At 44.8% G+C, this 25,666-nt stretch overlaps 1 protein-coding gene across 1 annotated transcript in view; it reads right to left on the bottom strand.

Moving 5' to 3' along the window:
• col5a1 (procollagen, type V, alpha 1) overlaps nt 1–25,666 on the bottom strand; it is a 156,079-nt gene that overhangs the window by 68,421 nt on the left and 61,992 nt on the right. Inside the window, exons 5-12 of the mRNA XM_079523820.1 lie at nt 17,662–17,793; nt 13,485–13,592; nt 11,691–12,152; nt 9,638–10,231; nt 9,381–9,437; nt 4,815–4,856; nt 3,872–3,934; nt 2,897–2,971 (exon numbers count right to left, since the gene is read on the bottom strand). Coding sequence (XP_079379946.1) covers nt 2,897–2,971; nt 3,872–3,934; nt 4,815–4,856; nt 9,381–9,437; nt 9,638–10,231; nt 11,691–12,152; nt 13,485–13,592; nt 17,662–17,793 — 1,533 coding nt within the window. The remainder of the gene's footprint in view (nt 1–2,896; nt 2,972–3,871; nt 3,935–4,814; nt 4,857–9,380; nt 9,438–9,637; nt 10,232–11,690; nt 12,153–13,484; nt 13,593–17,661; nt 17,794–25,666) is intronic.

The raw sequence follows: 25,666 nt of genomic DNA, 5'->3' as shown, positions 1-25,666 counted from the left end.
TGCACTTTTCAACCGAGGTTCTTATTAAGATAGACCACCTAACGGCAGACAGCTTTATTAGCCCTATAGTCGCTTTAAATATGAAGAATGAAGAGAGGACTTTTGGTGCTTTAATTTTATCGAGCGGACCTGCAAAACTTGCAACCAAACAAATCAAGGGAACAAAGTGTTCCCTTAATTTCTTTAAGCAGTATACTTTATCCTGATGGATAGTATGTGCTTGTCTGCTTTCAAATCCCCTTCTCAGATATATTTTCTCCCTTCCATTTCACAGTTTATTTTCTCCTCGCTTTATGTGTCTACGTCTCTAGCTAACTAACAATCCTCTGTTTCAGGCCCTGCATGACAACAAGGATGCGCTGCCAGTGCCAGCTGCACAGAGACGGGGAGAGAAAAGAAAAACAAACTGATAAATCAAATCACTGACTCTCGGGGTCCATGCCGTTCTTAACTAATGCGAGTCGAGATCACATCGAGTAACGTCCAAGGAAATCTGAGACAAAACGAGATACGATGAAGGAAATTGAGGGTATTTAAAACGACAACGCCAACACAATAATGGGGTTCAACTCAAATCGACTGTGAATTTATGAAAAGCGGCCCACAAAAAAAAGAAAGAAAATAAAAACCCCTCTTCTGCTACTTGTTAGACAGCGGTGAAACAACAATGCATCATGTTTATCATTATGGCTTTTTAAAGTTTAAACCACATGAAAACCTAGCAATCGTTATTCTGGGAAAATCTGAATAGGCCTGAAAACATTCTGTGGAAATAACCAATAATATAGCCAAGCGGACTGACCTCATGCTTCCTTCTATGCATGAGGAGTCCAAGCTGCTTCTTTTCACCTGACAGGGGGGGGAGTTTCGCCCGGCCGGACGTAGCGCGTGGAAGGAACACGTTATTCCAACCAGTTCCTTTCCCCCATGGGGAGGTAGTTTTAGAGACCAGGATTACTGCATGTTTTTGTGAGGGTACCTACCCTATAGGGGACACGGGGTAGGTCCCCTCAAGGACAATGGTCCTTGGGGGGGTTCCAGGTGGTCCCCAGCTAAATGATGGAGAGTTCGTAACCAAATGGACCCTTATAGATCTTTAACTCTTGAGAGTGTAAAATGCAACTGTACTCTCAAGAGTACAATTATAGTTAAACATCTGCATTACTTAATTTACAAGAAGTCTACACGATTAGACAATGTAGAAAAATCTGTATTTTGATCAACGTTTGCCCGTTATCTCTCCTAACGGTACCAACATCAATACAGCATGGAATCGAGGACAAAATCTCACCCAACGACAACATATTCTTTAGTCTTGGATCTGAGAGGCTAAATGTAATCAATTGGTGGTCCGTACATGGCTCAAACGCAGGGTTGAAAAACCACCGCTTTTGAGGATCGACATAGTAAAAGTGGCAGACCGGCGAGCTCAGAACGTGTTGCTTCGCGCATCACTTCGAGCTTGTGGCATCTGCTACTCTCCATGCGTGACGTACGCTGTATAGTGCAGCATGACCTAATTTGGGGGCGTTCGTTTATGAAAGAAAACACCCCAAAAGAAGTTAAAATAATAAGAGCTTTCTGGCCGACAGCAACGATATGCTGTATAGGGTGGTGGTTAACTTAGGGATCCCTTTTTTGATTTTTTTTTTAACCCATTTTGACCCGAGATCAGATTCTAAAAATGTCTTCTACATCCTGACAGTTTTCTGAAAAGGCTATGTTTCTATGTCAGTCGTTCTTCGATTTTTCAAAAATAGCAGACCTACAAGCTCGTAGCGCGCCACTCGGTGGCGCGCTACGAGCTTGTAGATCTGCTATTTTTCAATAGCTAAAGCATAACATGATGCTAACACCAAAAGGGGTTCCCGCCCCAAAATGGGTTAACACAGGATAGAGCACCAGACACGCTGGAGTATCCTGTCCAGACTGAGCCCAACACATGGCTTTCCCAGACAGCTCCTTCAGCCCCTGAGACCACAACAGCAACATCTGCTCAACTAATCAACGCAGGCAACGCAGCAACAACCAAAGTAATTACCAGAGTGTGTAGAAGAATGAGAAACAAGCCCGTTATCTGAGCAACAAAAAAAAAAAACCCACTCGTGTTTCAATCTGCAAGTAGAACAGCTAGATCCAGCAGCAGCCGCAGTTAAGAGATACTAACAACACTGTTGTTGTTTTTTTCCCCCTGATAAAAATGTGAATGATTGCTTTGAAGATCACACGATACATTTCAATTTGGTTCAGAATTACGGGAAATAATCCAGGTCCAAGCCACGCGAGGAGAGAAGAACTTCTCTTATTTTTTCTTCAAAGCAATGGGTAGACAAAATGCAAACGTTTAAAGAGGTCTGTGGCGGACAATGATCGTCAAAGTGATATAACTATATACTATGGTGTTATGAATGTCCTCCACTAGGGGGTGCTAGAGTGGGGATTTAGCAAATGGTCATTAACCACTTAAGCCCATGCCTACGTCATCGTAAGGCAAACCGTGAAAACGGACGCTCTTACAAGCTTGCAAACGCGTCACATTGCAACGCGCTGCGAGCTTGTACATCGGCTGTTTTTGCAAACTCGGGAAATGTTTAAGACGTACAATGTAAAACAGGCCCGTGGAGGAAAGGGGGTTTGATAGGAAACTCCCTTACATTCCAGAAGACAGTGTAAAGCTCTTATCTGTGCTGGGACTACTGATAACGCAAGTGAAAAACCTACATCACACTCAACTTAAGCCACAGTGCACATGCACACACACACATGAAACACAGTCGGAGCCAAGTGCAACAGCTCCGCGGTGGTGAGTGAGTCATTCACCATGTGCAGAAGAGAAAAGGGGACCAAACACAACAAAATTTAACAGGAGATTAAAAAAAGATATTGATTTACTCACAGGCAGCATCAGGACAGTTCCTGGGGGTCCTGGCAGACCGTCGGCACCGGGAAGACCCGCGCGGCCGTTAGGACCCTGAAAATGACGCCCCCCGGAAGAGGGGTATAGTCAGGGTTTGCGGTTGTGATTTCCATTCCATGGCATTATAAATTAGACCTGATATTTTGTATTCTAATTTCTAAGATGTTGGCACAGCCAGATAGGCAATGACTTAGTAGTCCTGAGGCAGTGGTGTAAAGTGACCAAGTACATTTTAATCAAGTATGCGGTAACTGTGTGTATTTCAATTTCTTGATACTACATAGTACTTCTACTCCACCACATCTCAGAGGCAAATGGTGTACCCTATTGACCTGAATATAAGACTAACATACTTTTCCAATGGAAATATCTAAAAAAGGGATCGTAGTATAATCCGGGACTAGACAATTTGACATTCAATGTTCTTTTTTCCACAAATGCGTCTTGAAAAATGGGGGTCGTCTTATAATCAGAGTCGTCTTGTATTCAGGACAATACGGGTACTTTGTTGATTTGAAAACTTTAGTTACTGGTGACGGATCGCAGATTTCGATGATTTACTTTCAGATTCTTTTTTTGAAAATAGCATACAGTGAGTAGATAGATACCTTTATTATCAGTATATGTCAAATCAGCATAATGTATACATCGGCTATGTTCAAATAGCCAAAAGCCACCAATAAAATCGTGATAGTGATAATAATTATAGTCCAATAACATGATACAGTAGAATCTGAAATGGGACACAAGTATATTTTTGCTGCTAATACTTTTGCACTTTGACTTTGACAAACAGGATTTTTACTTGTAACTTACTTGAGTATTTTTTTACACTCTGGTATCGCTACAATGTATTTATTTAGCAAAATAAATACATTGATTGTGCAGCAGATCTGAGTGTGCGGAGCTTCCCAGTTTTTTTTCACAGTAAGTAAAATAAAATCCACAACTCACCCTCTCGCCGGGATCCCCGGAACCACCTGGACCACCGGACACACCTGGAGGTCCAGGGAGACCCTACGGAGAACAACAGAGTGATGTCAGACAACCAGAGACCACCGTGGAACAACACCAGAGTAGGACTGTGCAAAGAAACTGGACATTTGCATCACGATAATATTATTATCGTCGCAATGTTGTGATATTTGAATTTGTCGCCCAGGCCTATACGGCTACGAATAATGTTTACCAAAATGTGCCCTGCGTGCGTGGCTTCCAACCAAGTATCTGTAATATTTCTAACACATAAAAACATATGAGGTAGTTATTGGAAAGCGTGTCAATTCGTGACCAGCGTGCCTTTTCTTGTCTTGTTTATGACTGTATACGCTTTGTGCTTTTTGGCTAATTTGCTTTCCCATTAGCAGGGTTTTTTTCCCCACGAATTGAGACATAGCATGTAAGCAAATACACTGTATAACTCCTTAAACATCTTGGCACGTCCTTTACAGTGTCTGTCTTAAGGAGGCTGTTTTCTGCCTCTCTCTTTGCTTTTAGATTAGAGTTGACAGCCAGTCGTGGCAGAGACCTAACGTGTCTCTCACACTTCATATTGCTTGCTCGCTTTTTTTTTTTTTTGTTTTTTGTGTCACAGTCAGTCCTCTGGGGAAAAACGCTGAACATAAAAGAGGTGTTCCATCCACACAAGCAAAAGGAGGAGAGACAGAATAGACCAAGAGAGAGAGAGAGAGAGAGAGAGAGAGGCGGGGGGAGGGGAGTGGGAATAGATATCAATCTGGAACAACGTTAATCTGTCTGCCGGAATGATGAGGCGTTTAAAAATGTAACGAGTAACGAAAGATGACAACAAGACAAACGAGAGGAAGATGGAGATAGATAGAGAGAGAGAGAGAGCAAAAGATGGCAAGAGAATCATGGGATTTAAGACGAGACTTACTGTTGGCCCCTCAGGCCCCGGTGGGCCCTCCACCAGCATTCCCTGGAACACACAAGCACAAGAGACACAACATGAGGTGAGGAAGTCTTGTGTTTCTCTATGTTCTGGTCCCCGGGGACACAGGGAGGAATTGCTTTTACTGTTGCAAACCAGCAGATGTCTGCTCAGATGGCTCAGAGGAACGCAGGCAGGGGGAGCTATAGCAATATACCCACTCAGCTATGGCTGCCACCCGCCGTATAGCTAAGATAAGAAGAGAAAAACCATACAGATACTCTCTTTCATAACATGGCATGTTGGCATGACGTGCATGTCAGTATTGTGTCAATTTCAAAGCGAGCGTTTTTGGTGAAAATTGCCAGGTCACACAACGCGTTGCAACACGAGACGTTGTGAGCTTGTGGCTCGGCAATTTTCGAGATCCGGTGTACAGGGAAAAAAAGGAGGGGGGCCTAGTATATATGCCTGAGGGACTCCACGTATAGGGGTTCATCTGCAATCCTGGCTGTCATTATAATTCAGCCGCTGAAAAAAAGTTTTCTTTTCTTTTTTTTGTCAGTGAAAGTTAGAGCATCTTCTCTCACGCTATATCTTTCCTGCAGTTTAATTTATTTTCTGGGGGGAATCTCAACTGTGTCCTCTTTCCCTTTCGCACGCTGTCAAAACCTTTTCACTCACAATTCTAAAGTGTGAGATTCTTTTTCAATTTGCAGACAGCCAATCGGGGTATGTATGTCTTTTGCAAACATTTACTGCTTCCGAACCTGCCGTTCTCTCTCCTCAGACAAGAGCGTTGAAAGGCCATGCATGAACAGGAGGAGTTCAGCAGGAAGGAAGGTATTATCTGCACTGCAGCACCACCAGCATCTGCAGACTCCAGGGGGGGGGGATTCTGGATTCTCTATCATCATAGGCTCATCATCATCATCATCATCCATCATCGTGTCTAATCGCCCATTATTTGTTTTAACTTTTAATTCTTTAATTCAATAGAAAATGTGTTTGGCTCTCAACTTGATCTCTCCTTATTGAATTTCCTTCGGGGGGTAACATAAGGGTGAACGGCAGCAGACAGAGACAGAGACGCTGTGCTGTATTGGGTAGCAGACTTTTAATCTTTTCAACCCCGTCCAGAAGAAAAAGCACAGGAATCGAACTGGGTTTCGATTGAAAAAAAAAGTCCCGTTGGACGGCATTTTGGAGTAGAGAGATAGGTCACACCACTGTTTTCGTTTAAAAAATCGTTTTTTCCGTGCACGAGAACGGGCTTTCGTGTAAAGGGGGGCTTAGCTTTTACAACAATTGAAGTTCAAGTGAAACAGTTTGATTAAACATAGCATCGTGTTTTTCCACTTTGAAATGACACCGGCGTATACATACCAAACACACGTTGTACCCTGGGGACTGCGTGACGGGACTTGAGCACAACGATGTTTGTCAGATCTGACATGCAGCATTAACCCATTTAGGCCTGACGTCGAAAAAATGTCTTTTTAAAATGTATTGTTTTCCGAAAAACCTCATGTTTCTATATCCGTGGTGCTCAATATTTCATGTCAAGGACCCACATTTTTTTATGTAATATGCCTCCGGCCCCCCCATCTGAAAATATGTTGTTCCAGGGACCCCCCCCCCCCCCCCCCCCCAACATTCTGAAAAAAGATATATTCCAAATTTATGCCACATTTTCACGATTTTTCAAAAATAGCAGACCTACAAGCTTGTAGCGTGCTATGAGCTTGTAGATCTGCTATTTTTCAATAGCAACATTATAACATGTTTAAAACACTAAAAGGGGTTCCCGCCCAAAATGGGTTAATACTGCAAACACAATAACATCTTCCTCACGTAACCATACATATACACAGTACAGGTCAACCTCGAGCTCTGCATCTCTCAGACTCCGTGGCATTGTTGTAGACAGTTCTAAGCACCTCCTCGTGGTCGCATAGATCTCTATTGTGTGTGTGTTGATCCTGTGACATTTTTTTGGTTTCCTGCTTTGTTGTGGATACGGAAAGCCACACATATCCTGAGTCATGTGATTCCACACGTTCTTTCCGTGGGCCCACACAAACCCTCAAGTTAATTCTATGGTGGGGTTTTTTTTCTGAGTAAAAATGTTACGGTGAGAGAGAGAGAGAGGGAGAGAGAGAGAGAGAGAGAGAGAGAGAGAGATGAGGTGACTGTCAAAAAGCCATTGTGCCCAATTCACTAAGCAATTTACGCTGATATTTTGATCGTACCGACATCGGATATCTTTTCACATCTGCAATGGTGAGTGAGCAATTATTGTTCAGTAGAAAGGGCTTTTATAATATCCTTGCCAAGTTGTATTAGCCTTTTCGTCGTGAGGTTATTTACACGGTATTTATGACCAGCGTTGTGAATCGGGCCCCATTGTCTCCCTAAAGCCCAACCCACACCAAAGGGCCGTGTCGGCACAAGGCGGTTTTTAACTCTTTTGTCGCCACTAGGTGGCAGCAGAAGTGTAGTTAAACTGTGCTTACATGTTACATGAGATGAAAGGCTCACCTTTTTGTTTGTTTACGATCCGTTAGATTAACCTCAGTGAATGGTATGATGTGTGTGCGTGCGTGCGCCTGTGTGTGTGTGACTGTGTGCGTGTGTGTGCGTGTGTGTGTGTGTGTGTGACTGTGTGTGTGTGTGTGTGTGTGTGTGTGTGTGTGTGTGTGTGTGTGTGTGTGTGTGTGTGACTGTGTGTGTGTGTGTGTGTGTGTGTGTGTGTGTGTGTGTGTGTGTGTGTGTGTGTGTGTGTGTGTGTGTGTGTGTGTGTGTGACTGTGTGTGTGTGTGTGTGTGTGTGTGTGTGTGTGTGTGTGTGTGTGTGTGACTGTGTGTGTGTGTGTGTGTGTGTGTGTGTGTGTGTGTGTGTGTGTGTGTGTGTGTGTGTGTGTGTGTGTGTGCGCGCGCACACGCGTGTGCGTGATGTACATATCAGCATGTACTGTATGTGTGCCACATGAACATACAGTACATGCCGATATGTACATCATGCACACACACGCACACGCACACGCACACGCACACACACACACACACACACACATACACACACGCACACTCTCTGAAAGGGCATCTGAGGTCTCTTCATTCTCTCTCTCTCTCTCTCTCTCTCTCTCTCCGTCTCACACACACACACACATACAGAACAGAGCGGTGACATTTGTTTGAACGGAGACAGCTGCAGCTGTGATGTGGAAGAGGCTTAAGTGTGCCGAAAATTCCGCCACCAGGGAAATGTCATTTCCTTTAGGGATTCTTCAATCATATCGCATTGCACGCTGTGCAACGTACATCTTTAATTCAAAGCAAACACAGAAAGAGACACAAACCTGGTTAAATTGACTGATCTACTGTATCAGCAAAGCTTTAAAATCCAGATGAATGTAGTGTCTTTATATCTACATCCTGTTCATGTGTGAAGCCTGATGTATACTTGATCGCACGCCAGATATCTCACTGCATCGCAGCGTGACATACTATTATTGTGAGATCGTCATTGAGAGATGTGTGGTTAAATGTGTGTTTTATTTGCGCATATCTATTGATTATGCTCTTTAATAGTGTTTTGTGATCATTTAGTCGATTAATTTTAGCCCCATCCACCCCTCTCTCCCTCAAATGGCCTTTCCTTTGCCAATTAACAAGGACGTGACTGGCTGGCTTGCTGTTTTCATTTGTGAATTCTGGCATAATAAATGAGGGTAAGGACAGACCAAGGTCAACACATTGGCCTGTCAATATCTGATGTGAGAAAGCACACGAGGACACATACCAGGGGGAAAACCTTTTCTTGTAGAGTTTGTGGTTAAAGCTAATACAAACCTAAAAAAATCGTTTAGTTGTACAGTTTTGTGGCAAAGGCTTGTCAATATCTAGGGGAAACCCTTTACTTGTACAGTTTGTGGTAAAAAAGCTTTGCTCTCATGCATGTATACGTTGGCGAAGAGCAGCAATCTAACGTAATCAAGGAAAACCCTGAAATGACGTCTGGGGACATCAATGACAGTTAAGGTTCCTTCAGCGATGTTTTTGGGGGAGAGAAAATACTGCACATTGACAGAGATTATTATTTTCTTCCCTCTGAGGATCACACTACTAGGAGATAATAGTGGCGGACAGGGACTTAAAGCATGTCCTCGCGTTATTTCCCCTCTCTCCATCTTTCCCTGCTGTTTACTCTGGTCCCAGTGTGTTTAGATACCAGAGACCATTTACAATCCGGTGCGGTGGTCTTTCTCCAAATGTTTACGCTGTCGTCCGTCCTGATGTGGGGGGCAGAGGGGGGGGGGGCTGCGAGGTATCAGGCCAGCGCCGCCGCCGCCCCGCTAAGGGTCTGACGACCGGGCCACGGCGAAACGTAAAAAAAAAAGAGAGGCTTTGGCCTCTATAGGATCGTCAGTCAGAGGTTGAAGAAGGGGTTGGGGGTTCAGGGTTGTGTTTAGATGTGGATCTCGGATGTAAACACCCGACGCATTCCCCATACAGACTGCCTCCTCACACGGTCCTACAGTTGCTCAGAGAGATAACGGTATGTACTCACAGGCTCAATGACGGCAGGCTCTCCCTTCTGGCCCTTCTCACCACGAGCTCCATCGACCTATACACGGCAAACACAAAACATGATGCCATCAGCATCCTCCTCTTCTCCTCCATCTCCTCATCATCACTATCCTCCTCATCCTCATGAGCATATATATATATATATATATATACTTTCAATATATTTGTATTTTGTCTAACCATGTCTGTGGGCATCATCGTGATTCATGCCCCCCCCCAACCTCGTCATCGTCTCACCTGTCCATAGTACTCGTCGGTCTCGGCGGGCAGGACCTTGCCCGTCGTCTTGTCTCCGTAGTCCAGGTCGTAGTTGTAGATGTCCGTGTCCACGTCTCCGTACTCGGTGATGTGCTCCTCCTTGAAGCTGTCCAGGTCCGTGTAGTCCGCCTCTCCGTCCAGGCCCAGGTCCGTTCCGGTGGCCACTGAACCCCCGGCTCCCGCTCCGGCGCTGGCCGGAGTAGCAGTAGCACCAAGTTTGATGGTGCTACTGCTGCTGCTGCCGCCGCCGCCGCCACCTCCGAGGGTGATGGTACTACTGCTGCCTCCTCCTCCTCCGCCGCCACCTCCGAGGTTGATGGTGCTGCTGCTACTGCTGCCGCCACCGCCACCTCCGAGGTTGATGGTGCTGCTGCTACTGCTGCCGCCTCCGCCACCGCCACCTCCGAGGTTGATGGTGCTGCTGCTACTGCCGCCGCCTCCGCCACCGCCACCTCCGCCACCGCCACCTCCGAGGGTGATGGTGCTACTGCTGCCTCCTCCTCCGCCGGTGGTGTAGCCTTCCTCGCCGTAGTCATAGCCGTCGCCGTAGCCGTCATCGTAGACACTGCCGACCTGCGAGAACACGGATCGAGTTAGGAAAACAAAAGGAGTACCACCCGGAGAAGAGGGAGACACTGTCTCCTTCTTCTCCGTCACAGATTAAGCTTAATCTTTGTACTTTGTTAAACGGGAAGCGTGCAGAAAACACACTGTGACACATCAGCCTGGCATTGGTCGTCCAGATCACGTAGGTCCGCAAACGTTCCCCGCAGAGCAGTCAGGACCTCGGCCCATTAGGCGACGAGTATGAGAAATCGCAATTATGACGACCAGGGCCAATCAGGGACAGCTTTTAAACCGCTGTTTGGTTCCACGGTGGAAAGCAGCCGTAGGTGTTGACGTGAAATACAGGCTGCAGAGCTAAAACAACACTGTGTCCCCGACACATTAACATAACGCTGAAAGATGAAATACAGCTATACGTGCAGCTATTGCAGAAATAGATTACAACAATTAAACAAGAGTTTCTCTGTGGAAAAGACTGGTCTTTCTGATGGCGTCAGATGTTTCGTTACGATGCTTGGCTGAAGGAGTTTGTCAACGTACACGATATAGACGAAGCATGGCGGGTTAAAACGGAGGTTAAGGTTAGCGACCTACGTGGCCGGTTAAGACTGAGGTTAGGGTTAGCGACCTACGTGTCCGGTTAAGACTGAGGTTATAGGGTTTAGTGTTAGCAATCGGTCGGACTAACGGGAGGACGGAACGGAACAATGACATGTTGCCCTCCACCGAATTGTCTATATAAAGTTCAGACGTGTGGGGACGTTTTTTCAACCCACATGATCAGGGTGGCCAATGGCAGGCTCCACTGGCAACATCGGTGCAAGTACTGCACTGCACTCTAAATATGTTGCAGAAAGACTTCCAATCCAATCTTTTAACCCATTTAGGCCTGACCTCAAAATTTTAAAAAATTCTTCTAAATCCTAAATAAATATTTTCACGATTTTTCAAAAATAGCAGACCTACAAGCTCGTAGCGCGCCACTCGGTGGCGCGCTATGAGCTTGTAGATCTGCTATTTTTCAATAGCAAAATTATAACATAATGTTTAAAACACCAAAAGGGGTTCCCGCCCAAAATGGGTTAAATTGATCTGGTTATGGATAAAAATCTCTTTCGAAATGTGTTTTGTCATTATTTAGTCTTCAATATCTGTTTTCTGTTGGCAACTGTGTTTTTAATCATGCAGCTGCCCGTCTTGGCCAGGTTTCCCCTCGAAAAAGAGATTTCTAATCTCAATGCCTGACTGTCCTGGTTAAATACAGCTCAAAGCAGCTACTAAGGCAAAGCTAACACCAAGGCATTGATAACTGAAATTCAGGTCTAAGTTAACCCAATCTGTGCCAGGAACATCAGGTTACGTTTTAAGACGTAAAGTTACGTTATTTATTTTAATTTTTACATATATATTTATATATATTTGTATAGGTCTTTTATAGGCTATATAGGTCTATCAGTAAACCCACTGAAGTCCTGTTGGCGGTCATGGTGATGGTGTCGGTGTCCCCGATGACCTTCCTCTCGATGTCCGCTCCGGTTCCCAGGTCCACCTTGGAGCCCAGGCCGAGGTCCAGCTCTCCGCCGGTGCCGGTGCCGGTGATGGTGACACGTCGGGGAGGGGCGTCCGAGGTGTCCGAGTCGGCGTCGGGCTCCGCCGTGGCGGCCTCGTCGTAGTACGTCTCGTAGTTGCCGTAGGTGTCGTAGCTGTCGTACGGGCTGGCCTCCTCCGCGTAGGCCTCGCCCGCTTCGGCCGCGGCGGCGGCGGCCGCCTTGCCAACGGAGCCCCCCGCAGCAGAGGACGAAGAGGAGGAGCCCCCGGCGGAGGAGATGGAGGAGGTCAGCACTTTGCCCTCGGCGGCCGCGCCGGCGCTGGCGCTTCCCCCTCCTCTGATGGCCGTCCCCAGAACCTCCTTCCCTCCCCCTTGGACCTGAAAGACAAAGAGACACGTTTTGTTTGTTTTGACGTGACATTTGACATGCTGTTGGTTGGACAAATGTGACCAGATTTGACTGAGAGACTGCCATCACGCAAATTACAGCTTTTCACCAGAGGAGAAAAACCTTTTAATGATTCACTTTTTCTCATTCATTTTGTTAATGAGTTAATAGCACAGGCAGACTCTTCACATACTAGAGCATGTCTGAAATAAGTGTCAGAGCTGAAATCGACATGTAAATATGAAATAAATGTTTAAACATGTAGCTAGGTGTAATGAGTGAACCTTTCAAGCCTGTTTTCTCAACTCGCTGTTTTCTGCAAGACATTACTCTATAAGCCATATCTCCAAAACTGGTGGGTCAAACTGAACAGCCAATATGTCAATTTGAAGCTATTCCCTGCTTTCATATGACGTGAAAAAACGAAAATTCTGAAAAATCCAATGGCAGTCCCTCAGTCAAATTTAGTCACAAATAATATTAAAAAGCTACAATCTGTTAAGATTCATGGCCCTGATATTGGGACGTATGATCTTCAGGGAGTAACCTCTATCCTGACACCAGGAGGTGTCCTAACTGACAATAGGCCTGTCACAATTATTACATAATAATTGCATAATCGCAAATTATTTTAGATCGTTTCCATGTTGAAAAATGTCTGTAAGTTTTCTTTTCTTTTCTTTGTATATTATTCTTTGTCCTGTGCAATTTGTGATTACGAAGCCTAAAAGGAAAACTGGAAATACAAATTGTAACGTGTGCCAACGTTCAATGCGAAACGTACAATTAAATTGTTAATCGCGTTCATTTGTGTGACAATCAATCAGTCAACTTAAATTTGGAATCGAGACAAATGGGTCTAAATGGAAGAGTAGGCAGAGGTACAGTATTAGTTATATTGCATTAACATAAAACTAATGTTTCATTCATTCATTCATTCATTCATTCATTCATTCAAATAAGTTCCCGGACTGCAGCTCTAAGTGCATTTCAACAGATGTAGAACGTTTTGCACATTTTGGTGGCCCTATTGGTGTGTAGATCGATATCCTGTTTAGTGCAGGCAGTACAAAAGAAATCCTCAGTGATAACTCAGAGGGTGCACACAAATGTAACCAAATGGACCCACACAAACGCGTCCATTTGGTTATACGTCCGTGCTCTCTCCCGGTCAGATTAAGGACTTGTGGACTTTGCAGTTTAACCCATTTTGGGCGGGAACCCCTTTTGGTGTTAGCATTATGTTTAGCTATTGAAAAATAGCAGATCTACAAGCTCAGGTCAAAATGGGTTAAGTCGTCGAGTGTAGTACGGTGGCGTACCTTGACGACTTCCGTGGTTGTCTCCTCGCCGGGCTTGTTTTCAAAGGGCTTTCCGTCCATGTCCTCATAGTAAGGGTACTCATAGTAATAGCTGTCCTCCTCCGTGTTCTGCACGACACCCAAAGAAACACACATTGGTCGGGTGAAAAGAGAGACAGACACAGGGAACGATCAAGTGTTAATAATGCATCATCGAGTCACGACGGCCGTAGGATTATGTGTTACTGTGCTGCTGCTGTTGTTGTTGTTGTTACCTCCACTTCTTAAACCCTATACGGCTCAAGAATGCTGCTAAATAGGGGAACCTCTTTGGGGTGCTTTTATCAGGTCGTGAACCCCCAAAGTAATCATATTTAAACTGAGGACCCACCACCCCCGGCCCCGATAAGCACTTGGAATGCAAGGAGTTGATAGCCTGGCTAATAAGCCAGACCGAATCAGCCGTTGGCAAAAAGAAAAAAAAGAAATTAGTCTGGCTTATTAGCCAGGCTAAGGAGTTGAGGCATTACATTTTCAGTTCCACAGATACAAGGTTGTTGAAAATAGCAGATCTTTTTTTCGTGCGACGCATTGTGAATATTTCATTTTTCAAAAGATTATAAAAAGAATACATTTGAAATGGGAACATTCTGCATAATGCCTACTCTTACTTTTGGGTACTCCAACTACATTTCGAAGCCTTGAAGCTTTTGCGTACTTTTACTCAAGCACATAATTGATTTCCGGACTTTTACTTCATAATGCCTACTCTTACTTTTGGGTACTCCAACTACATTTCGAAGCCTTGAAGCTTTTGTATACTTTTACTCAAGCACATAATTGATTTCCGGACATTTACTTCATAATGCCTACTCTTACTTTCGGGTACTCCAACTACATTTCGAAGCCTTGAAGCTTTTGCGTACTTTTACTCAAGCACATAATTGAATCCCGGACTTTTACTTGAGTGTCGAGTATTTCTGTAATGCAGTATTGGACACTTTCACTTACAGTAGGTATAAAAAAAAATGGGAGTACTTTTTTTTCCCACCACTGTTGAAGTGCAGCATCATCATCAGTCATGTTGTATGGTAATGGAGCTGGATGGATGGGGCGGAGGCAGGCAGGGAGGGAGGCAGGCAGGGAGGGAGGCAGGGAGGGAGGGAGGCGTGTGCCAAACATAAGCCATTGATCAGAAAACTCGCAGGAATGTTCCCCTTCTGCTCAACCTTCCCATTCTCCTCGGTACCGCATGCGGCACACTGTACTCAGTGTACTGTGTGTACCGCTCTCTCTCTCTCTCTCTCTCTCTCTCTCTCTCTCTCTCTCTCTCTCTCTCTCTCTCTCTCTCTCTCTCTCTCTCTCTCTCTCTCTCTCTCTCTCTCTGTTGCAACTTGTTATACTGTGCTGAATGATGGATGGCTTTCCCGCTCCATTTGTGTGAGTGCATCTGTCATAACCTCCGTCAACACGCCAGCACCGGCTTTTCTAAACATGACAGCGAGTACATAGCGATGGCTTGCGTTGTTTCTGACGCTCAGAAAACAGCTGCCGCTCTTCTTAATGACTTTGCCCATGTGGACACATATACAGTACAGTACAGTACGCCCCCCCCCCCCCCCCCCCCCCCCCCCCACAGGGCACAGGAGAGGTCAATAAGGCGGTGTATGGGGTGGGGCGATGAATCATTATGTTCCTTTCTTAATCGACTGGTATTATTAGATTGACGGAAATGATTTAGAAATGTGATACTGGAAGATATAACGTGGTGTTCTAATTGTTTGTGTCATGTAAATGGTTTCTATTTATTACAGCTATGGCAGCCAAAAAACGTGGGTTATCTGTGCTTTTCGTTTGTTTGTGAGAAGACCAACAATTGAAATACGTCCTGGACTATTATTATTATGATGATTTATCCTTCATTTTAACCCATTTAGGCCTGACATCAAAATTTAAAAAAAAAGTTCGCTCTGAAAGAATATATATTCAAAGATGTGTGCCGCATTTTTACGATTTTTCAAAAACAGCAGACCTACAAGCTCGTAGCGCGCCACCGAATGGGTTAAGTAAAAATGTTGTATAGTGGGTTATACGCAATCCAAATAGCAAACAAATGCTCCCCGTGCACTGTGCATGGGGATATCTTTTGGAGTATAAAATAAGGCTTAAAACCAGGAATACCCCATATCACGATATTGCAATATCCTCTAGTTTCATATATCACAGACTCACAGTATCGATATTGATATATCGCCGAGCCCTAACTGCGCTTATTGCGCAAAGTGTTGGCAAGTGGAGAGCTACTATATCCCACTCTGTGGAGAGCTTACTGTATATATATACTGTAGCAGGTGCATAACGCATCAATATTCAGTGCATGGAATGATAGAATAAAGTGATGCAGGCAGCCACCATATCATTCCTTCCTGCATATTATTAACCCATTTTGGGCGGGAACCCCTTTTGGTGTTTTAAAGCATTACGCTATACTTTAGCTATATTGAAAAATAGCAGATCTACAAGCTTGTAGCGCGGCACTTGTAGGTCTGCTATTTTTGAATAATCGTGAAAATGTGCCTCGAATCTTTGAATATATATTATTATCACATGAACTCAAATCTTATTATGCATATTTTCAGATGGGGGGGGGGGGGCATATTACATATAATTGTTGGGGTCCTTGACATGAAATATTGAGACACACTGATATAGAAACATATCAATGATCAAAATATATTTTATCTTAGGTTTTTCAGAAAAGAATACATTTTCGACGTCAGGCCTAAATGGTTTAAGGAACTGCATAGCATAAAAAAATAAAATAAATGTCTCTTCAGTCAGCACTTTTCATCTGGCAGCCTTTCAAACAAGGTGCCGCCAAACAGCTCTTTTCAACATTACAGTATTGTATGTCCGCAACTTCCAAATCTGATTAGGGTATTATCATTCATCTCCGTCCGTCGGTGTGGAAACCTCATAATAATATTATGTCCAAAACTGTTCCAGGATCCAAAATCCAAAAATAGCAGATCTACAGGCGTTTCTAGCTTGCAGATCTGCTATACTTTCTATATGCTTTTGTGTGACGTCTGTAGTAATCAAGAAGGCCCGAGGGCATTATTAAGAGTCAATTTGGTACCGATCCGTAGATTCCGTACTCTCTCAAAGTTAAATTAACGCTAAAGATGTTATCACTGTGTACTTTTCTCAGCCTTTTATTTGATCAGCTTCAGCTCTGTTTGGGCGACCGTTGTCGTCATATTGAACTCATAATTCATAGCATTGTTATGACTGGCTTTCTTCTCCACTAAGATTATGTTATTTTTGCAGTTTTTTTCTCTTTGGATAGCGTGACACGCGCTGCCCCCCGCCGCATGCTAGAGGTCATTAGCAGGAAATTGCCCGTTGGGACATTCAATCCTCAGAGAGAACTGTTTCATCTGGGATGAAATGCTCAAGGAAGCCCATTGTCCATATCCCTTAAAGGTATATTCAGTGATTTCACTTCATTCAAATATCACTTATTTTTTCTTTTCTTTTTTATAAACCTCCCTACTATAGAGTGTGCTGACCATATAAGGAGTTCCTCCCTGTCCCCAGTGAGCCCCTGGGGTCAAAAAACCCTAGTTTCAGTTTTGGTGGCGGGTGGCAAAGTCTTCATCCAATCAGGATGAGAGGGGCCTTCCTCCAATCATGATCGAGTGGGGGCGGGCCTTGGTGCACATGCTGTTGGCCTGTTGCACTTCCCCCCACTGTAGTGCGTGCATGTGCACATTTTGTTACCGGGGCGGACTGGGTGGTTTTCCAAATCACCCAAATCACTGAATGCTCCTTTAATATTGTCGCTGTCGCTGGAAACCTTGTATGTTCAATACTTTTCATAAAAAAAGTGTTCCAGTGGATCCAATATAGTTATTTTGTTACAAGCAATTGTTAAATCATTTAATGTTTAATTAACCCATTTGAAACCCTTTCAAACCCATTTGAAAGGGTACAACATGCATGGCTTCATGTGGACCCAAATGGTACCAAATGGACACTTAACCCATGTGTAACTCTGAGAAGGTATACACGTGGAACCAAATGGACCTGGGCCCCGGCCTTAACCCCATTTGTAACTCCGTCGAGAAAGGTATACAGTACAAATGGGGACATGATGATATTCACACAGTGAAAGAGGTCCGATAGATATACTCACGTATTCGTCGGTGTTGGGGTCTTGGTTCTGGGGCTGCTCGGGCATGGGGACCTCGCAGTCGGGGCTGTAGTGTTCGCAGTAGTCGTAGGCGGCGCGGTGGTCGCCCACGATCATCAGCTGCTGGATGTCTCCCTGCAGGAAACACACACACAGGAAGGCGTGAGTCTCACGTTATATATAAAAACATACTCCACTGCTCCACCTGCTGGTTGATTTCGGAACTAATTTTCCAATATTTGCAAAAGGAAAAGAACAGCTAAATGAAAAGGGACAAGACCAATGGTAACTGACTGTATAAACCAAGCCCCCAGGGAGGCTCTCATCCCTACTGGTTAGAGCGTGAACTGCAGGCGGACCCCGTTGGATTTATCATGACGAGGAAACCCCGTGGAGCTGGGGTTTAACATTGGATCGCTCGTTTGCACTTCCGCATTAATTGACCACCAACATTTGGTAACCAAATGGACCCCTTATAGAACTTTAACTCTTGAAAGCATGAAATAAAACCACATGGACCCAAAGATCATTAAAATAAGATCTTTAACCCATTTTGACCTGAGATCAGATTCTAAAAATGTCTTCTACATCCTGACAGTTTTCTGAAAAAGCTATGTTTGTATGTCAGTCGTTCTTCGATTTTTCAAAAATAGAGGACCTACAAGCTCGTAGCGCGCTAATCGGTGGCGCGCTACGAGCTTGTAGGTCTGCTTGTAGGTCTGCTACCCGTACGTGTCCATTTGGTTTCATTTTACGCTCTCAAAGTTATTGTTAAACATAATGCATTACTTAATTTACAAGTAAAATAATAATAATTTTGTATCATTTAGGCCTACCTGTTATCTCTCCTAAATGATATACCAACATCGATACAGCGTGGAATTGTGGACAAAATCTTATCGTTAAAGATCTTAACGATCACAAAATATTTTTTTAGTTTTGGGTCTTGAGAAGCTAAATGTCATCAAACGGTGGTCCCGGGGCTCAAATGCCAAATAATGAATGAGTGCCTCGATATGAAAAGGGTTGAAAACCACTGAAAACCACTGTAAACTCACACGTCGTGGGGGTCAGAGCCGTCACACTCCGTGACCCCCCCGGAGGTAGAAAAGGAAGAAAAAAAACGATATAGCGGCTTATAAATAAACAAAGATGTGGGGGAGGAAACATCTGCGAGTAATAATTGTCACGCGCTGAACAGGCATTCCTGAAAAGTAGGTCAAGCGAGCGGAACCGAGAAGGTGACGGCGGACCTTTTTGTCGGGGCCGCGTCCAATGATTGTCATCTCATCGTCGTCTAATGAGAGAGAACCGTGTGAGAAAAGGAGAGCTACACAAGAGTCACAACGGAAGAGATGATTAATACCTGGCAGGCACACACACACACACGCACGCACGCACGCACGCACGCACACACACACGCGCAAGCAACGCATGCACATGTGTGCATGTGCACACACCGCGTCTGCGTTGCCCGTTTTAATTATTTTAACAATGCACGTCGTAAAACCCAAATCTCCCCCCCCCCCTTGCGCACCCCTCCGCCAAATGGGAAATGAGTGATTTAGCCCTCTAAGTCATCATGTAAGACAAATGGAGCCACTTGGCATGTGCAACGAGGAAGACATGAGCAGACCTGCACCGAACACACACATCTAAACACAAACGGTTTGATTTACAGAGGTCAAGACATACAGAGAGAGGGAGAGAGAGGGAGAGAGGGAGGGACAGAGGGAGAGAGAGGGGGGAAGAGAGAGGGGCGAGCAGAGAGAGAAAGGGAGGGAGGGACTAGGGAGTGAAATATGGAGAGAGAGGGGGGAAGAGAGAGGGGAGCAGAGAGAGAGAGGGAGAGAAAAGAGAGGGAGGAGCAGAGAGAGAGAGGGAGGGAGGGACTAGGGAGGGAAATAGGGAGAGAGAGGGGGGAAGAGAGAGAGGAGCAGAGAGAGAGAGGGAGAGAAAAGAGAGGGAGGAGCAGAGAGAGAGAGGGAGAGAGGGAGGGAGGGACTAAGGGAGGGAAAGAGGGAGAGAGAAGAGAGTGGAGGGAGAGAGATCTAGAGGGAATGAGGATGAAAGAGAAAAGAGAGAAAGGGGAGCACAAGGAGCAAAAGAGAGAACAGAGAGAGAGAGAGAGAGAGAGAGAGAGAGAGAGAGAGAGAGAGAGAGAGCAGAGTCAGAGAAAAGAGAAAGACAGACAAGCAAGAAAGAGAAACATAAGAGCGTAAGAGAGAGAGAGAGAAGGTTCTGAAGGATCCCCAGGCAGCTCAGGGAACCGGGTCTGCTTCTCTCTGTGTGTGTGTGTGTGTGTGTGTGTGTGTGTGTGTGTGTGTGTGTGTGTGTGTGTGTGTGTGTGTGTGTGTGTGTGTGAGAGTGCGTGCGTGCGTGCGTGCGTGCGTGCGTGCGTGCGTGCGTGCGTGCGTGCGTGCGTGCGTGCGTGCGTGCGTGCGTGCGTGCGTGCGTGCGTGCGTGCGTGCGTGCGTGCATGTGTGTGCGTGCATGTGTGTGCGCGTGTACCACATGTTCTCAGACACAAAAGCCTGTTGCACCAAACTATTCGATTAAAGCCGTCGTCGTCGTCGTCCCCCAAAAAAAGCATGTCATCCCGTTCCCAACAACTCGTACTTCTTACACGCAGAGCTGGATTTATTTTATGACTAAGCAAGGTTTTAATTTGTAATCTAAACCCACCAGGGACAATTTGTTCACGCTGTTGTCGAACTGCCAGCGTTGCCTTCAGAATAACTTAGTTTCTTTTGCTAGAACACCCTGGTAGAGACGCTGGATCTCGTTCCAGTTCTGTTCTTGGCTCGTGTGTGTCATCTCTGGGGGGATTACGACGACGAGGGGACGCTGGAAAACTAACCCCCCCCCCTCCCCCCCAAAAAAAGGCTTCATCCAAGAAGACGGTGAAACGAAACTGCTGCTGAAAAACGGTTCCACTGCACTGAGCGATCTCAGCTAACACTAACAAAGCACACAAGCTTCCCATGAATCTTTGTGTGGTGGATATAATGGAGGGGGGAAAAAAGCACAATGTGATCACACACATTAAGCCTGTGAGTGAGTCACTGCAAGAATGAAGATGTCTGGTCTGGTGTGTCAGCTGTGTTTTGGCACCACGCACATGCACACACACACACACACGCACACGCACACGCACACGCACACGCACACGCACACGCACACGCACACACACACACACACACACACACACACACACAAGCCCAATGCAGACCCTTAGGGGTCACTTTGAGTGTGTCTCTTTTCCTCGTTGTGGAAGTGCGTTTCGCAACGTCAGCGGAAAGGAATGATGGGAGTTTAAACAGATTCGTCCCACGACAGCGGTTTCCCAAACTTTCACATTTCTGACCGTGTACGAATGGAACCAAACGGACCCGTGTGTGGGTCCATTTGGTGCCATTCGTATGCTACTCAAGAGTTAGAGACTCACTCGTACGGGTCCCTTTTTAAAGATCTTATTTTAATGATCTTTGGGAGACAAGAAACACTTTCCTGGGGTTTTTAAGTGGGTAATACCGGTATGTGTTTTTACTAGATATTTTAGTATTTCAAAGTGTCCATGAACTCCATGATGCCACTTTCTTCCTGGACTACATTATGTCTCAGTATAAGGGTGTAAGCACACCGAGGTCTGCCGGCGTCCACCCAGCTTCATTTCCATCCACCAGCTGTCTAAAAACCAGGAAGAGACGCCCGGCAGACAGCGGCTTTTGGCCGTGCATGCGGGAGTTCAGGTGTGCCTGCATGCGCTGTAAGACAGCCTTCCAACCTATCCACGAGGAGGAGCAGTGCACCAAAGCATTATGGGAATTGCAGTCCAGGAAGGAAGTGAGCCCAGTGTCCTCCATGACATCATGGAGTTCATGGACACTTTGAAATACTAAAATATCTAAAAAAAAACACGTATTAAATAATACCCACCTAAAAGCCCCCAGGAAAGTGTTTCTTGTCTCCCAAACATCATTAACCCATTTTGGATTAATTAACCCATTAGTTTTAACTAAGCATTATTTAGCTATTGAAAAATAGCAGCAAAATCTACAAGCTCGTAGCGCGCCACCGAGTGGCGCGCTACGAGCTTGTAGGTCTGCTATTTTTGAAAAATCGTGAAAATGTGGCACAAATCTTGAATCTTGAATATATTCTTTCAGAATACTTTTTATTTATTTTGACGTCAGGCCTAAATGGGATAAAATATGATCTGGTTGCAAAATGGGTGAAGTGTCCCTTTCAAGCTTCCCGTCATCACACATTAAGGTCACTACTGTATATACTGTATAGAGACAAGAGCAGCGGGAGCCTCCGTAGCTCCTTCCATGAGGAGCAGACGGGAGGGTCAAACCACACAACGCATTCATTAACCGACTAATAGTTCATCATCATCATACTAGAATTATGTCCAAAGCTGCACTGGGAACATTATCGATGACGAGTCGCACACAGACATGCACACGTCATGCACGCACGCACGCACGCACGCACGCACGCACGCACGCACGCACGCACGCACGCACACAGGACAGGACAGGACAGAGAGAGTCCTGTGCAGGCTGTGAGACAAACGAGTGTTATTTTAAGGCGCTCTTTATTGAGACTGTAAAAAGCTGATGTCTGTGTTTGATTGTAGGAAGCCAGAGGCAAGGGGTGGCAGAGAGAGAGAGAGAGAGAGAGAGAGAGAGAGAGAGAGAGAGAGAGAGAGAGAGAGAGAGAGAGAGAGAGAGGATGCAGACCTGAGTTGAGCTATGCTAGGTCGTTAAGGGCCACAAAGTACAACTCGTCCCAGCTGTCTGGGCTCTTAACTTTATGGTAAAACTGCACTTATTAGAAGCACACTTCTACAACCAAGACCTTTCTTTTCACATTCAACATGTGAGATCTAACTGGCTTTTCTTTCTTTCTTTAATTTAGAGTTATTTCTGAGTGTCCATGTGCATGTAACTCCTCTAAACCACTCTCACACTGTAGGTTGGGTATATATGTCACCTGCAGGCGGAAAATTAGAATAATCAAAATCAAAGTAGTCGTAACTAAAATTTTCAAATAAGCGCAGCGGAGTAAAAAGTACAATATTTGGATCCGAGACGTAGTGGAGTAGAAGTAAAGGTATTGGACACTATAGGGAAATACTCAAGTAAAGTACAAATACCTCAAAATAGTGCTTTATACTGTAAGTACAGTACTTGAGTACATGTACTTAGTTACTCTCCACCACTGTGAAAGCCGCACAGCCAGAGAGCCTAACAGGCCACGCCCACATCCCTCTGCCAAGTGTTACATAACCCATTTAGGCCTGACGTCGACATTTTAAAAAAATGCCTTTTTTAAAATGTATTTTTTTCTGAAAAAACCTCATGTTTCTATATCAGTGGTGCTCGATATTTCATGTCAAGGACCCCAAAAATTATATGTAATATGCCTCCGACCCCCCATCTGAAAATATGTGGTTCCAGGAACCTCCCCAGAAGCAAAGATTCGAGTTAAAATGTTCACTCTGTAACAATATAATATATTGTTACAGAGTGAACATTTTAACTCTATTTTTGGAAATATCGTGAAAATGTGCCTCAAATCTTTGAATATATTATATTCAAAGATTTGAGGCACATTTTCACGATATTTCCAAAAATAGCAGACCTACAAGTATGAGCTTGTAGATCTGCTATTTTTCCAATAGCTAAATTGTAACATAATGTTTATTAAAACACCAAAAGAGGTTCCCGTCCAAAATGGGATAATCGACACTTTACAGGTGGAAGGGCTGTCTGAGTCCCAGGTGAGCGCTATATCGCTAAGCGTCCCATTCAGCTTTCTGAAAGGGAGCGAGAGAGCGAGCGCTGCAACTGTGCAGTGTGCACGTGCAAAGAGCTAGGATAAGCACATATCCCGACCATACAGTATAACAGGTGTCGAGAGAACTTAACCCATTTTGGGGCGGGAACCCCTTTTGGTGTTTTAAGCATTATGTTGCACTTTAGCTGTTGAAAAATAGCAGATCCACAAGCTCATAGCGCGGCACCGAGTGCCACGCTACGAGCTTGTAGGTCTGCTATTTTAGAAAAATCGTGAAAATGTGTTGCGCAAATCTTTGAATATATATTCTTTCAGAGCGAACGTTTTTAACTCAAATCTTTGCTTATGGGGGGGGGGGGGGGGGGGGGGTCCCTGGAACAACATAAAGAATATATATTCAATGATTTGCAGCACATTTTCACGATGTTTCAAAAATAGCAGATCTACAAGTTCATTTGTAGATCTGCTATTTTTCAATAGCTAAAGCATAACATAATGCTAACACCAAAAGGGGTTCCCGCCCAAAATGGGTTATGCAACCAGCTCATGCATACAGTTAGTAGCCTTTTTTTTTTGCAGTAGAAGATGCATAGCTTTCCAAACTGCATATAGTGTTTAATTTTTAAATTGTATGCATTTTTTTTCTCGCACAAAGCTTTTCCATCGAACCGTAAATTAGACCTAGCCATTAACGCCGAGTCGCAGTGCATCGAATTCAAGACGTATTTCACGAGAAGAAGGCATACTGTATCGTGCAGCAGCAGCAGCTGCAGATGCACGGTCAGCGTTTCATTTCAGTGCCCGCTCACACAAACTAGACTCTATCATCATAGTGGCCAGCACAGAGTGCCAGATTATAGCTTTGCGACAGAGGTTTTCTCCATAGTCATGTAATCAGAAACGTAAGGCTCACGTACGTGACAGACATGACATTTATATGCCATATATAAATTACACGGGCTGCCACAAAACACATGCGCGCACTATGCACACACACACGCACCTGAGGGGCCTCATGACTCGGCAAGGCTTGCTTTCAGTACTTAGTTTAGACAGTTTTTGGTTTAGACTAGTCATTGGTTAGACCAGTCATTAGTCCTACAACTACAACCTATCTCAAACCCTCACCCTAACCCTAACCTCCCACGGGGCAGCACACCTAAACCTAACCTTAACCCATGTCTAACCAATGACTAGTCTAAACTAAGTATGCACCCCTTGCTTTCTTACTACTTATACGCATAGACACAGTAGTGGAAGTGGACTTTTTTGAGGTACTTTCGCTTTACATGAGTATTTCTCTATTTTCAATACTTTGTACTTTATACTTCACTATACGTTAACGGACCACTTCATCACTTTACAACCTATCTTCATATAATTGGTCCTCACCTAATGTTCATGATAAAATAGCACAAATGCTGTCTTACTTGGTCTGTGTCTCACAGGAGAAACCTGTATATATAATATATATATATATATATATATATATATATATAGAGAGAGAGAGAGAGAGAGAGAGAGAGAGAGAGAGAGAGAGAGAGAGAGAGAGAGAGAGAAGGCGCTTCCTCACAAAACACCACAAAAAACATAAACTCCCAAACTCTCACACGCACACGCACACACACAGTCGCACACACACGCACACGCACACACACGCACACACACACACACGCACGCACACAAGCATCACACCCACAAACCCTTCTTAACGTGGGACAATAAGAAGATGTGTAATTAGGGCCCATTCCTATAGTTTTGGAACGTGGACAGGGACATTTTGTCACAGCTGTGCACAACGAGCGCCGTGGCACACCAGAGAGGTGTTTAAAGGCAGCGCTCCCAGACAATAGCCAGCCTGCTGCTGTCAGCCCTTTTAATTTTTTTCCCCTCGGCCCGGGACGGACCGCGCTGCTGAAATATGACCTATAGCTCTCTGCCTTGCCAATGCCTTTCACATGTCGAGAGCTGCTACTCCGAGTGACTAACTAACAGCCCCCCAGCTGTGAGACTAGAACCACAATTTACAATTTAGGCATTTTAGCAGACGCTCTTAATCCAGAGCGATTTACAGTAAGCACGAACGACGCATTGGCAATACAAATCAAATACATAAAAAATGTCAGCGAGAATCATAGAATCTAAGAGGGGAATATCTGTATTATGAAACTAGGCTATGGAGTGCTAAAATTACCATAAG

Source organism: Electrona antarctica (genome assembly GCF_951216825.1).
Source record: "Electrona antarctica genome assembly, chromosome: 16".
NCBI classification, from domain to species: Eukaryota; Metazoa; Chordata; class Actinopteri; order Myctophiformes; family Myctophidae; genus Electrona; species Electrona antarctica.
The sequence above is the reverse complement of the archived record's forward strand: the minus strand, read 5'-3'. Positions and strand labels throughout refer to the sequence as shown.